Genomic DNA, 12,659 nt, shown 5'->3' with positions numbered 1-12,659 from the left:
CTGAGAATATACATTTTTCTGAAATTTCTGCAAAGTGTACTCTTCAAAGCATGTTAGATCACACTGTGAGTAGAATAACTGAAATGATTGATATGCCTAATTGTGGTCAAGGTAACGAAATATTTGGAATTTTATATGGAAAGATTGGTTTTGATGGAGCATCAAGCCAAAGTGTTTATAAACAGAAATACTTTGAGACAAGCATCACAAGTATAGAATTTAAGTGAAGAAAATCTTTTTAGTACAGCTTTTGTGCCTTTATTGCTCAAAGTAAAAGATGGCGAAATTTGGAAAAATGCAAATCCTTCAAGTTGTCACTTTTGTAGACCTCTTCATCTACAATATAAAAAAGAGAGTCCAATTTTATCCAGAGAAGAAGAATCAGATCTAAAAAATCAAATAAATACCTTAAAGACGTTTTGCAAAGTTTTTGATATTGCAGGAAGAAAGGTGACCTTTAATATCAGCTATAGAGTTGATCTTACAATGTTTGATAATAAAGTAGTTAATGCACTTACAGAGACAAAATCCACTCAATCCTGCAATGTTTGCAATGCTAAACCCAACGAAATGAACAATATTGGTTTATTAAAAGCAAAAACTGAGAATGAGTCAGCCTTGGGGCTTGGAATTTCAGCTTTGCATTGCTGGATAAAATGCTTGGAATTTATTCTTCATTTGAGTTATAAAATTGAAATTAAAAAGTATAAGCCAAAAACAATTGAGGAAAAATTATCTGTAGACTTAAAAAAAAAACAGATTCAGGTACTCTTCAGAGAACGGTTAAGCTTATATGTTGACATGCCTAAAACTGGGTCTGAAAATACCAATGACGGCAATACTACCAGAAGAGCATTTAAAAATAGTAAAGCTCTTTCTGAAATTACTAAAGTTGATTGTGATATAATTGAAAGATTGCATAATATTCTCATAACCATATCTTGTGAATATTCTATTAATATCAATGAATTAGATTTATACTGCACTGAAACAGCTAAACGTATAGTGAATTTCTACAACTGGTATGTTATGCCTCCCACTGTACATAAACTGCTGCTTCATAGTTCTTCCATATCACATAAATTACCTTTGCCAGTCGGAGTATGTTCGGAAGATGCACTGGAGAGTTTAAATAAACAGATAAGAAATTCTAGACTTAAGCACACGGCAAAAATTTCAAGGTTAAACACAATGATGAATCAGATGCACTACCTTCTAGTAAGATCAGATCCAAAAGTATCAAGCATATCTTTTAGAAAACATAAGAGCTATCGAGGAAAACCGTTACCAGATGAAGTTATAATGTAAATAATAAAATGAATGTAATAAATACAGTTTTTTTTCTCTATGTATCAACCTCCTTTAAAAACCATTTTTATAAAAATATCAAGTAGAGTAATATATCAAGATAATGTGTTTGTCTTGAAGATTCTAAAACTTGAAAAAAAAAATTTTTGTACGCGTATAAACACCTTAAACGCGCGTATACGCGCATAAGCGCGCGTTATACGCGTCGAAGCTACGCATAAAAAAAAAATTTATTAATAAATTTGAAATCTTTGACCCAAAAATTATTATTTTGATATATAACATTATTGATTTACGATTTATGTCAAATTTTATTTAATTTTTACCGTTTTTTGATCGTTCTGAGTCACTGTGCGACGTTGCGTCAGTTTAATCGCGAACGAGGAAAATTTTAATCTTCCGAAAATCAATTAAATTAATTGCATTTTTCGTAATAAAAGTCATTTTTTGATTCTTAACTTACGATCTTATTTAAGTTAACGGAATTAATTGAAAATTCAATCGTAATAATTTGTCAGTTACGAAACTTCTGTTAAAAATTTGCGTTAAAGTTCGAAAACAACAAGATGGATTTTTTTACAAATGGTGTTTTTTATATAATTTTATTTGTTTACAAAGTTGTGCTCCACATGCTAAAATAGTTCTCATTTTAAAAAAAGAGTTTTTAAAGTTTAACTTTTACCGGTATTTTAATTAGTATTGTTAAGTTTATTGAATTTATTTAGATATTGATAATGAAATCTATTTTTTGTCATTTGTATTTTAATCGTTATTAACTATTCGTAAACGTAAATATTCGTCAGTTACGAAATTTAACTACATTTTTTTCAACTAAATTTCTACAGTCCAGGTGTCATCAGCATGTCAAGATCCCCCATATGGCGATAGTTTTGTAAGGTAAACGAGGGTGGTCAGGTCAAGGCCAAGTGCAAGATATGTGAGTCTGAGGGTAAGCAAATCACTCTTGGAATGGCAAAAGGCATCACTTCAAACATCAGATACCACTTTCAGCATAAACACCCGGAAGAATGGAAGCAATTTTAGAAAGAAGAAAGAGCAGAAAAAGCAAAAAAAAGTCCTGCAAAATTCTAATAACAATGCTGAAGTCAAAGAAGCTGACCGTGGCGAGAAGAGGAAGCATGCTGGAGCCACAAACAAGTGGCTTCTTCTTTCAGATGATCAGCTTACAAGAGAAATGGCAATCATGAAATGGTTGGCAAGTGATAACCTGCCCTTTAACCTTGTCAACACACCTGCTTTTTCCAAGATGATGGGCATCATGTGCAAGAAGTACAAAGTGAAACACTCTTCCACCTTTGCCAAGTACTTTAAAAAGTGATTTAATAGAAGAATTAACAATCGTCATTGACGTAAGATTTGAACCTAATTAACTGAATTACTGACAATCAGTAATTGTAATTTCTATCACTGACGAAAAAATAACGGTCAGGATTTGTCACTCTTGACACTGATGATCTTTAGTTTTAAGTCAATCAAAACGATTTTTTCAATTCGATTCTAGGTACCATTGCTGCACCAAGCCATGAAAACTCGCCTTGGTGAAATCTTGGATGAAGAACTGCCCAACTACAAGCAGGTGGCCATAACCTTGGATCATTGGACCTCTCACTCTAATGATGTCTATCAAGCAAAAAGCTTGCACTACATCAATGATAATTTCAATTTGAGAAGGTGGATTCTGGGTGTCAGTCCCTTTTCGATACGCCACACTGGCAAAAACATAGCAGAATACCTCGATAAACTAATCGAGTGTAACGATTACCTAATCGAGATGTATCGACAACCATTCAGTATTATTGAAGATGATGGATTTATTGATTTAATGGGTCATTTACAGCCTAGATACCTAATCCCAAGCAGACATTTTTTTCAGAGAAAGTACTTCCTCAATTGTATGACGATATAAAGAAAAAAGTGTTTAATGAAATAACAAAATCACGGTACATAACTTTCAATTCAGATTTTTGGGCTTGTTACTTGTCTCATAAAACATTTATTTCTAGAACGCAAGCATGCTGTACTCTATGCTTCACATTTTCTAGAACCTCACACAGGAATAAATATAGCTGGAAAATTGATCAATATGTTAGAAAGCTGGGAAATTAATTCAACAAAATGATATATTTTAGTTAAAGATGGTGCTGCTCATATATCTCTAGGAATACTAACAGCACCATCTTTAAGACTGCAGCAATAGTTAAAACGAGATTTTTTTTGTTATTATTGATAACCATGAAATATCCGGTATCACCAACTGAATAATTCTATTATCCGGCCGGATTCTGAATAACATGCCAATTCGGTCCGGATACTCTATGCGGAATATCCCCACTTTTACTTATTTTTGTATGTGACAATTAAGCATCGGCGTTACTGCACCATAGGTAAAAATGCGTAAATTTGCAAAAAATGCGTAAAAATGCGTGAATTTGCATAAATTGCGTAAAAATGCGTAATACGCAAATTTACCGCATTTATCACTTTTTACCGCAATTGTTATCTGAAAGAAAATAGCAGAATTAGAAATATTAAAAAAGATGCAAATTACAATGTTTCAATAGTTCACAAAAAGCAAATACATGAACCACAAGACACAGCGATGCATTTTGAGTAATTCAAAATATATTTTTTTCATCGAAAAATGTCGCATTTTACTCAAAAATTCTGGTTTTCGAATATTTTACCGCATTTACACAAAGTTTCACAAAGGGATAAAATACTTATAGTAAGAGTAAAACACTAACTTTAAATGAGCTTTAATTCCACTATTGCTACCTTGAGACAGCTCAATAACTTTTTTGCACTTATTGCATTGAACAAATCCCGATTTTCCGCCAGAGCCAGAGATTCTATCCATTTCCCTTTCAAACTTAATTCCAAAGAGACAGTTTATTGAAAATGGTTTGGTTTGGTAGTGGTTTGGTATACTAATCAGATCACTAAAGTATGAACTTTGAGACTGGTAGTCTTTGTTAACTTTAGTCAAGCTTATATAGGAAATCTAATTTAATTAAATAAAATAAAAGGAGGTAATTTACTATTTAACAACTTTGTGGCTTGATAAAGATAAGTATTTTTTTACGCTATTTTACCCATATTTACCGCTTTTACTAATTTTTATCACAATTTACCGGAATTACCGATTTTTACCGCTTTTACGCAATTTTACCGACTTCCGTAATAAGAAAGCGTAAAAACAAGCGTAATACGGGTAAAAGGTATTTTTACCGTATGCGGTAAAAATGCGTATTACGCGTTTTACCGCATTTTACCGAATTTTACCGCATTTTACCGAAGTTTTTTTACCGCCTGTGCGGTAACGTCGATGCTTAGTGACGATAATATCTCGTTCTTTAACTATTGTGAAATTTTGTACAAATTCGTATATTTGGTGACAAGCTGCGGTCATTTGAGTTTGATTTTTTTTTTTATCTGGTATTGTACATTAAGCTACTGTCACGTATGAGATAACACTTGGCTCAGAGTAGAATTTATGTATTGTATATATAGAGATCCATTACCACAAAAAAAAAAGCAAAAAAACCTGTAATCTTTTTGGGAAACTCAAAAGAAAAACTGGAAAATTTCACAGTGGAGTCGTTTAGCGTCCGGAAATGAAACTACACTTTTCGAACGGTTTTTAATATTAAACATAGTGTAATCCGCAGTTTACAGCAAACTAATGAGCTGTACGGTCGATAAAAATACAATTTGCCTAGCTAATAAGTAAATTAATTTGTTTTTAAGTGGATACGTAACGTTAATTGTTTGTATCATCCCAGCAAACATGTCAGCGTTGATTCAACGTTGAAAACCGGTCGCAAAAGATGTTGCGGAAACGTTGACAAAGTAATCGATTTTGCAAAGATATGTAACGTTGTTAAAGACACGTTGATTAAACGTTGTTGCGTAACGTTGAAAAAACGTTACTAAAAGACGTTACAAAAATGTCGCAACTAAACGTTGAAAAAATGTTACTAAAAAGCGTTGCATAAACGTCGCAACATAACGTTGAAAAAACGTTACTAAAAAAGCGTTGCTTAAGCGTTGTTAAAGCAGTCGATTTTGCAAGGATTTGTAACGTTGATAGTAAAACGTCGATTTAACGTTACTAAAAGACGTCGAATCAAGGTTGAAATATAACGATGAAACAATGCTTATATATGTGTATATATATACACACACACACACATATATATATATATATATATATATATATATATATATACATACATATATATGCATATATACATATATACATATATATATATATGTATATATATACATATATATATATATATGTATATATGTATACATGTATATATATGTATATGTATATATATCTATATCTATATATATGTATGTATATATATATATACATACATATATATGCATATATATACATATATATATATATATATATATATATGTATATATATACATATATATATGTATATATGTATATATATATATATGTATATATATATATATATATATATATATATATATATATATATATATATATATATATATATATATATATATATATATATATATCTTGAATTGGCAAATAAAACAAAATTGTTTGTTGAACTCTACACTTGCAATATTTCCAAAATCGATTTTTAATACAACAGTAATACAGAATGATAAATATAAAAAAAGCCTAAAATATACAATTCATAGATATATAAAAATATAAAGATTTTTTTAAAGATTAATGTGTGTGAGTGTCTGTATATATATTTATACAATATATAAAAATACATTTTACAGGACATCGTATCGATAGGCCAGGATATCATTGAGATACAGAATCTAAACCAAAAAATAAAACTTTTATAATACAATTTATAGTACAATGAAAGATTAAATAAATAAACGTGTATTTTAGAAAAAGCGCTTTACACAAGACACAAACAAAATCATAACATATCCTAAAATGTCATTAAAAAACTCTAATCTTCCGATTTCTGCTTTCTACAAAAATTTATTGGCAAATATTTCAGAACTGATTTACAGCTTCATAAATCCCTGCTTCAGCTGAGTATCTTTTTGAGACACTCTTTAAAATATAAAATTCAAACTTCTTGCTTAAATACTATTAGTAAAAATCTGCATACTTAAAAAGTTTAAACAAAACATATTACCAACTAAAACACGATACAATTTGGTCTTTGAAGAAACAAACTTTTGTTTGGTTTTGTTCGTGGAATTGGTTTGCCCCTTCATGTTTAACAAACAGCGCAACTCAATCGTTAACAGCCTAAAAAGTTAGTAATTATTTGAATCAATATTTACAATATTTTACAATACAACATTCATGCTACAGGAAAGAAAGCATATAATGATATGCTTAAAAAAGCGTATAATTATATTTAATATTATAAACATATTTTGCAAACGCTTTTTAAATAATCCATTAAAAACCATTGCCATTTTGGCTTGAAAAGGTGTAGAAAATTGATCTACCACTCAATAACACATTTTACACTATCTTTTAAGTTAACTCCACCAATTTTCGCTATTTGCGATACCTGCTTTCAAAAAAATCTTTAATCAATGTATAAATAATTATGTAATTAGAGGCAATCTTTTATAAAATCCCTTACATTTTTAAACAAATTAAAAAACATTGAAACTTGAAAAAACAAAAAGTATGTATAGAATGACAAATTATAATAAATAAAATTAAATTATATTCTTTAATCAACTTTTCAGTTAATAAGGTAAATCAATTTACCATGACAATATAAAGAAAAAATTCAAACTAGCAATAGCAACAGGGCAACTTACCCATTTAGAAAAAATGACACTGTCATTTAATGTAGTATCTAGCTCAATAAGTTGTTCTATTGAACTCAATGCATTTATTTGCAGATCTTCGGATACAAATGAAGAAACATTTTGAAGATCCTTTACCATACTTTTAATTTCTAAAAGTTGTTTAAAAACCTTTTTCTGAAATTCTAAAAAAAAAAAGCAATTTATTAAGCATGTATATACATTTTTTTTTTTAAATACATACATACAGTTCTTTTTTTTTTTTTTTTATTCTTTACCATATAAAAAACAAAGAAAAGACAAATCAAAAAAGAAACACAATTATTCACAAACATAATTACTCACATTCTTCTTCAGATTCCTCATTCCAGAGTCATGAAATTAAATCCTTCACATGCTTCTTTATCTATTAATAATTATTTAGTAAAATAAATATAAACCATAAATGTAAAAACTAAAATGTAGAATAAGTGTAAACAGATTACAATATATATCTAGGCAATAATAACAAAATAAACAGATTCAAAATATTACTTATCCCAAATTAGAAAGAAAAAAGTTTATTTGATATTGCACTTCACTATTAATATAAAACATTAATAATAGTTTTTTTTAATTCATGTTTAACAATTAATATAGCAATGAATGCAGTAAAAATAACCAACTATCTTTTACCCAACAAGATGGAACAACTGCCTCTGTTTCAATCTTATTTTCAAAATAAAAAACTTAAGCCCAAGATTGTGAAGCCATTATAATATATATATATATATATATATATATAATTTATGTGTATATATACAAATAGCTGCCATGTTTTGAAAATGTTTGAGGCAGAATTTTCTTTTAATGGTTTACTACTCCAACAACTAATTTAAAAATGTCCAAAGTTTGCTACTGACTGAGCTGAAATTCATTTTGTATAGATATTTATATACATTTATGTGAAATTTTAAAAAAAGCATGAATATATAATACAGACATACAAACACACAATGTGTCTTTAAAGTTTAGTCTGTTAACAGACTAAATTTAGTCCGACTTATTATATTTTATAAGCTTTGATATTACTTTGTACATCTGAACATTGTTAAAATAAAGTACTATTTATAACTAAGAAATAACTTTTTTTAAAAAGTTGAGCATTTTATTAAAATGGTCAACTTAAAATAAAATAAAAATACAGACAAAAATAACCTGAATAAATAGAATTTACCCTGAGATTTATGTATATTATATACACTTTGATATAAAATCTAAAAGTTTTAAATTAGTCGCATTAAAAATAGGTTATAAAATATAACTTTAAATTATTTTTTATACCATCTGCATGCATTCTATTAAGTTTTCCTTGCCTTTCCACTACGGCAAATTATTTTTGTAATGGCTACATCAATGAGACAAAAATTGTCAATGTGCTACTTCCTCAACGTTGCGAAAGCAACGTTTTATTAACGTTGGCAAAAAAACACTTTTTCAACGTTTTTTAATTACCACATTTTCAACGTTGGCATATGTAACGTTGAATAAACGTTGTTTTATAAATAGCTTAAATACGTTGAAAAAGCAGCTAATGTGTAACGTTGATAAACCTTAAACTTTGCGACGTTTTTACTGTGATTATTTGCGTACTTTTATTCAACGTTGAATAAACGCGATTTTTTGAGAAGATAATATACGTTGAAATTTAAACGCTTTTTCAACGTTGAAAATGTAACGTTTAAAAAGCGGTTTAATTTTAACGTTGATGAAGCATAAATTTTGAAACGTTTTAAAGTGGCTTTTTTGCGTAAAGTGATTCCACGTTGAATAAACGTTTTATTTTGAGAAGCTAAATTACGTTACAATTTCAACGCTTATTCAACGTTTCAATTTACCGCGATTTAGTATACAAAAATGGACATTGATTCAACGTTGAAAAGACGTTGTTTTTGTCACTGTAACGCTTTTTCTACGCTGCGACCGGTTTTCAACGTTGATTCAACGCTGACATGTTTGCTGGGATGTTTTTAATTGGATACATAACATTAATTGTTTGTATCATGTTTAAATTTCCAAAATACTTTTTTTTTGTTAATTTGTATCGAAGAACAGTTTCTCACTTAATTTTTTTTTATTAAAAAATTTTACATTAATAAGGGAGAAATAGTGTGTAACTAATTTCAGATAATTCATATTGTGATATCAAAATGAGCTCAAAAAAAGGTTGGAAGACCTGCGAAGGTTTTATACAAAACTCGTAATAATTGTGGAAGATTTGCTAAGAAACCCTCTGATTTAGCATTGAGTGATCTACCTACTTACAAACAGCTAATTCAATACGATTACAAGATTGAGAAAGAATTATTTAATGGACATAAAATTGACTCTGTATCAGTTTTGACAAAGGTCAGTTGTGACAAAGGTCAGTAGAGACTTCCAAAAGCTTTGGTAAAGAGTTAATCCGAACCTCTCTCTAATAAAAGACAAGCCATTGAAAAATAAAATAACCTGAATATTTCAAAAAGTGTTATCTGCTGAGCGGATTTAATCTAAAGACCATAAATCCAGTATAAGCTGGCTGGAAAAGAAAATGGAAACGTTATTTGATCTGTCTGCTTGTCGATGCGATCTTCCAATTATTGAAGATTGCAAAGATAGGTACTAATTTTTAAATTTTAAGTGTAAGGGACTTTATAAGGATAGATGGAAATCCTCCAAGGTTTACAGAACCCTATGCAATGAAACTTAAAAATCGGTTCATATATAAGGATTTTGCAAAATAGTTGAAACATTCAATTGGTTTCCCAAAATTATCATAATTCCATATTGTCTATTTTTTTTGGAATTACGCTTATAATTATGTCTCTCAGAAAAAAAAAGTATGCTTAGACAGTGGCTTATTGTATATTTGCATGAAATAATTACGAAACGTTACGTTTGCGATTTGGAAAAAAAAATTGTTATTTAAGCATATCAAACGCACGCAGCGACTAAAAATAGCAACAAAATTATACATCTTGAATTGGTAGATTATCTTCAATTATGACTGACAACTTTTCCAACTCTTCTAAATTAGCTAAACCACCTTTATAGGATTTAGTTAGCTCGTCAGGGTCTGCTATTACAACTTGGCCAGCATATCCAACCAATATGACAAACGCATTGAACAAATTCATTTTCACTGAAAATAGATAATTATAGGTTTTTAATAAGTTTCATGAAGTTCTCACAAAAAATATTTATTTCTCACAATAAATAATAGCGTAAATGTAATAAATAGTATTCTTTTGCCTTACAGAACCTGTGGCATTAAATTTTAATGCATGAATTGATGAACGGGTTTTGAATGAATTTGAAAAGGAACTTATTTTTAAATTTTAAATGATGTGATACAATTTATAAATGATATAATCATCACAAAATTAAGTATTAAGGTTCCAAAAATTAAATTCCAAAATTAAAATGCTTGTAATTGTTAAAAACTTGAACTATAAATTTTATTCAGTTTTTGTATAAGATAAGTAGATTTTCTTTTTTTTAAAAAAAAAACTACAAAAACTAACTTTTTTTATAAACTAATGCAAGATGATTCTAGAAAATTGTTTTAAACATTAGACATATTTTACTCAAAAAAGTGAATCCGAAGGGAAAATATTGTTAGAGAAAAATGTGAGGAAACAAAGTTTAGTGCTTCACCGAGTTGTTCAGAGAGAGAGAGGGATACAATGAAGAAAAAAACGACCCTGTACATATATATTGCTAAAAAAAAACAAAAAAAAACGGCCTTTACACGTAAAAAGATAAAAACATAGATACACATCGATGAAAAAAAAAATTAATTCTTAAATAACTAAACTAATATTGACACTTGAAAAAGTTGTTGTTGGTTTTTTTAATAGAGCTTATAGTTATACTTACTTGACTTGTATTTGCTCCAGCTGGGTTGCAAATTCAAAATAAAACACCCGATGAAGGATTTAATTTAACTTAACGAGAATTGCTTGAGTATAAATACACAAAGTATAGTTAGAAACTAAGTCCGAAACAATTTACGCATGATTCCTCAAATTCATGCCTAGTTTCTCAGAAACTGGTATCAAAATCAAAGTTTAATCTTTTTTCTAAACTTTTGCCATTTTGTTTAAATCCACTTGAGTTGATGGGGCTAAAATTATTAATCTCTAAAACCAAATTTTACAAAGTTTTGAAGTAAACTAAACTTAAATATAAAGTCTCTTTAAAACAACTTTTACTTGTGTTAAAGATATAAGCGTTGCCAAGGTCGACATTACCATGGTACTCTTCAAACCAATCAAACTTTATCAAATAAAAGTCTTAAAAAAGTTTGTGACTTTAGTAGCTAATTCTTTTTAATCTACCTTAAGGTTTGAGCGAATTTTCCAACTCTTGAGTTTGACTTAATTACAAAAGTTAACTAATTAAGGGAGAGAGTCTACCTACTCAAAGCTGTTAAAATTTCATTTGTAAATTTTCATTAGTTAATGCTTTATTATTATATGCAAATGTAGAAAATTGGTCAACATTTGTTAAAAAATTATATATTAGTACACATGAGTTGTGCCACTTCACAGCTTACTGTCAATTTGGTGAATTGTATGATGGGTTGCACAGTTCATGAATGCGCAGGGCATTTTATGAATGCGCAGGGCATTTTATGAATGCGCAGGGCGTTTTATGTATGCACTGCCTAACTCATGAGCTATTCAGAAAATGAAACAATAATTTATAGACATGCAAATTATCGCCTCATCTTTGCATCTATCATTACAAATTCGTTTCATCTTCACCTAAGAATTATACTTTTACGACATTTAGTTTTTATAGAAATACATTATATTTAAAATTAAAGACAAATGTTTTTGAATCAGTATTAAATAAAACGTACTTTTGTACAAAAAATTTTCAACTAGTGTTTATGTTGGATAGTCTTAATATATCTTATACAAAGCAGAATATTATGTTTATGCTTATCATTTTTAGAATTTGTAGTTGTTGCAAAGACACTAAGTATAATGCAAGATGCAAAAAGATTAAAAAGAGAATGGGAATAGGAGATGGAAAAAGAATTGAGAAAATCCACTATAAAAAAAGAGAGAATGGAGAAGGTAAGATGCGTTGATGCTGATAACACTTTCGAACATACAGATCTGAATGAAGAAATAGATGGAGGCGTTGTTGTAAATTTGTTTTTAGGACAGAGGAATCTCAAGATTTTGAATCACTTCAGTTGTAGCAGTAATAAGACGGGGTGCTACCATATGATAATAGCGAAGGTAATAGATGATTTCTCAATCTCACGGAGACTTTAATTCAAAGATTTCTAAAATTACAGGTCAGGGAAGAATGAACTGATTACCACTTAAGCGAAAACCAAGCAAATCTTTTAGTTGTTTTAAGCTATAAACAGATATTAAAAAAAAAACAGAGTTTTAAGTTAGCACCTAAGTTCATAGTTAAACTCTTGTTTTAAATTACCTAATTACTACGGAGCCTTAGTAGGTACAAAAAAGCGAAGTTTAAACCCAAAGTGTAGGGCTTAATAG

The 12,659-nt window shown here is 29.0% G+C and overlaps 1 protein-coding gene across 4 annotated transcripts; it reads right to left on the bottom strand.

Moving 5' to 3' along the window:
* Window positions 1-6,053: 6,053 nt before the first annotated feature.
* On the bottom strand, window positions 6,054-8,864 carry LOC149877214 (uncharacterized). 4 transcript variants are annotated; one of them, XM_090074027.1, is made up of 6 exons: window positions 8,437-8,828; window positions 7,459-7,519; window positions 7,126-7,298; window positions 6,802-6,866; window positions 6,480-6,595; window positions 6,054-6,147 (listed from the first exon to the last, which is right to left on the bottom strand). In XM_090074027.1, the coding sequence occupies exons 3-6, from the start codon at window positions 7,252-7,254 to the stop codon at window positions 6,131-6,133; spliced, it is 327 nt and encodes a 108-aa protein (XP_089930153.1). In that variant the 5' UTR covers window positions 7,255-7,298; window positions 7,459-7,519; window positions 8,437-8,828; the 3' UTR covers window positions 6,054-6,130. The 4 variants fall into 4 exon arrangements, with proteins under 4 accessions (XP_089930153.1, XP_089930154.1, XP_089930152.1 ...); XM_090074028.1 differs by lacking the exon at window positions 8,437-8,828 and adding an exon at window positions 7,789-7,862; XM_090074026.1 differs by lacking the exon at window positions 7,459-7,519 and having other exon boundaries at window positions 8,437-8,832.
* Between the last annotated feature and the right edge of the window lie 3,795 nt (window positions 8,865-12,659).

Source organism: Hydra viridissima, unplaced genomic scaffold (assembly GCF_058129835.1).
Source record: "Hydra viridissima isolate aposymbiotic clone 2 unplaced genomic scaffold, HvirCarnegie_v1 scaffold_16, whole genome shotgun sequence".
In the NCBI taxonomy this organism is placed as follows: Eukaryota; Metazoa; Cnidaria; class Hydrozoa; order Anthoathecata; family Hydridae; genus Hydra; species Hydra viridissima.
Note: the sequence above shows the minus strand (reverse complement) of the source record. Positions and strands in the feature narration are given on the sequence as shown.

Bases quoted from the DNA above. Each gene is read 5' to 3' on its own strand.
- LOC149877214 (XM_090074026.1), bottom strand. The intron at 6,867-7,125 runs GTAAGTTGCCCT...TTTTGAAAGCAG, and splicing joins GTGTCATTTTTTCTAAATGG to GTATCGCAAATAGCGAAAAT. The intron at 6,596-6,801 runs GTAGATCAATTT...CTAACTTTTTAG, and splicing joins GTAAAATGTGTTATTGAGTG to GCTGTTAACGATTGAGTTGC.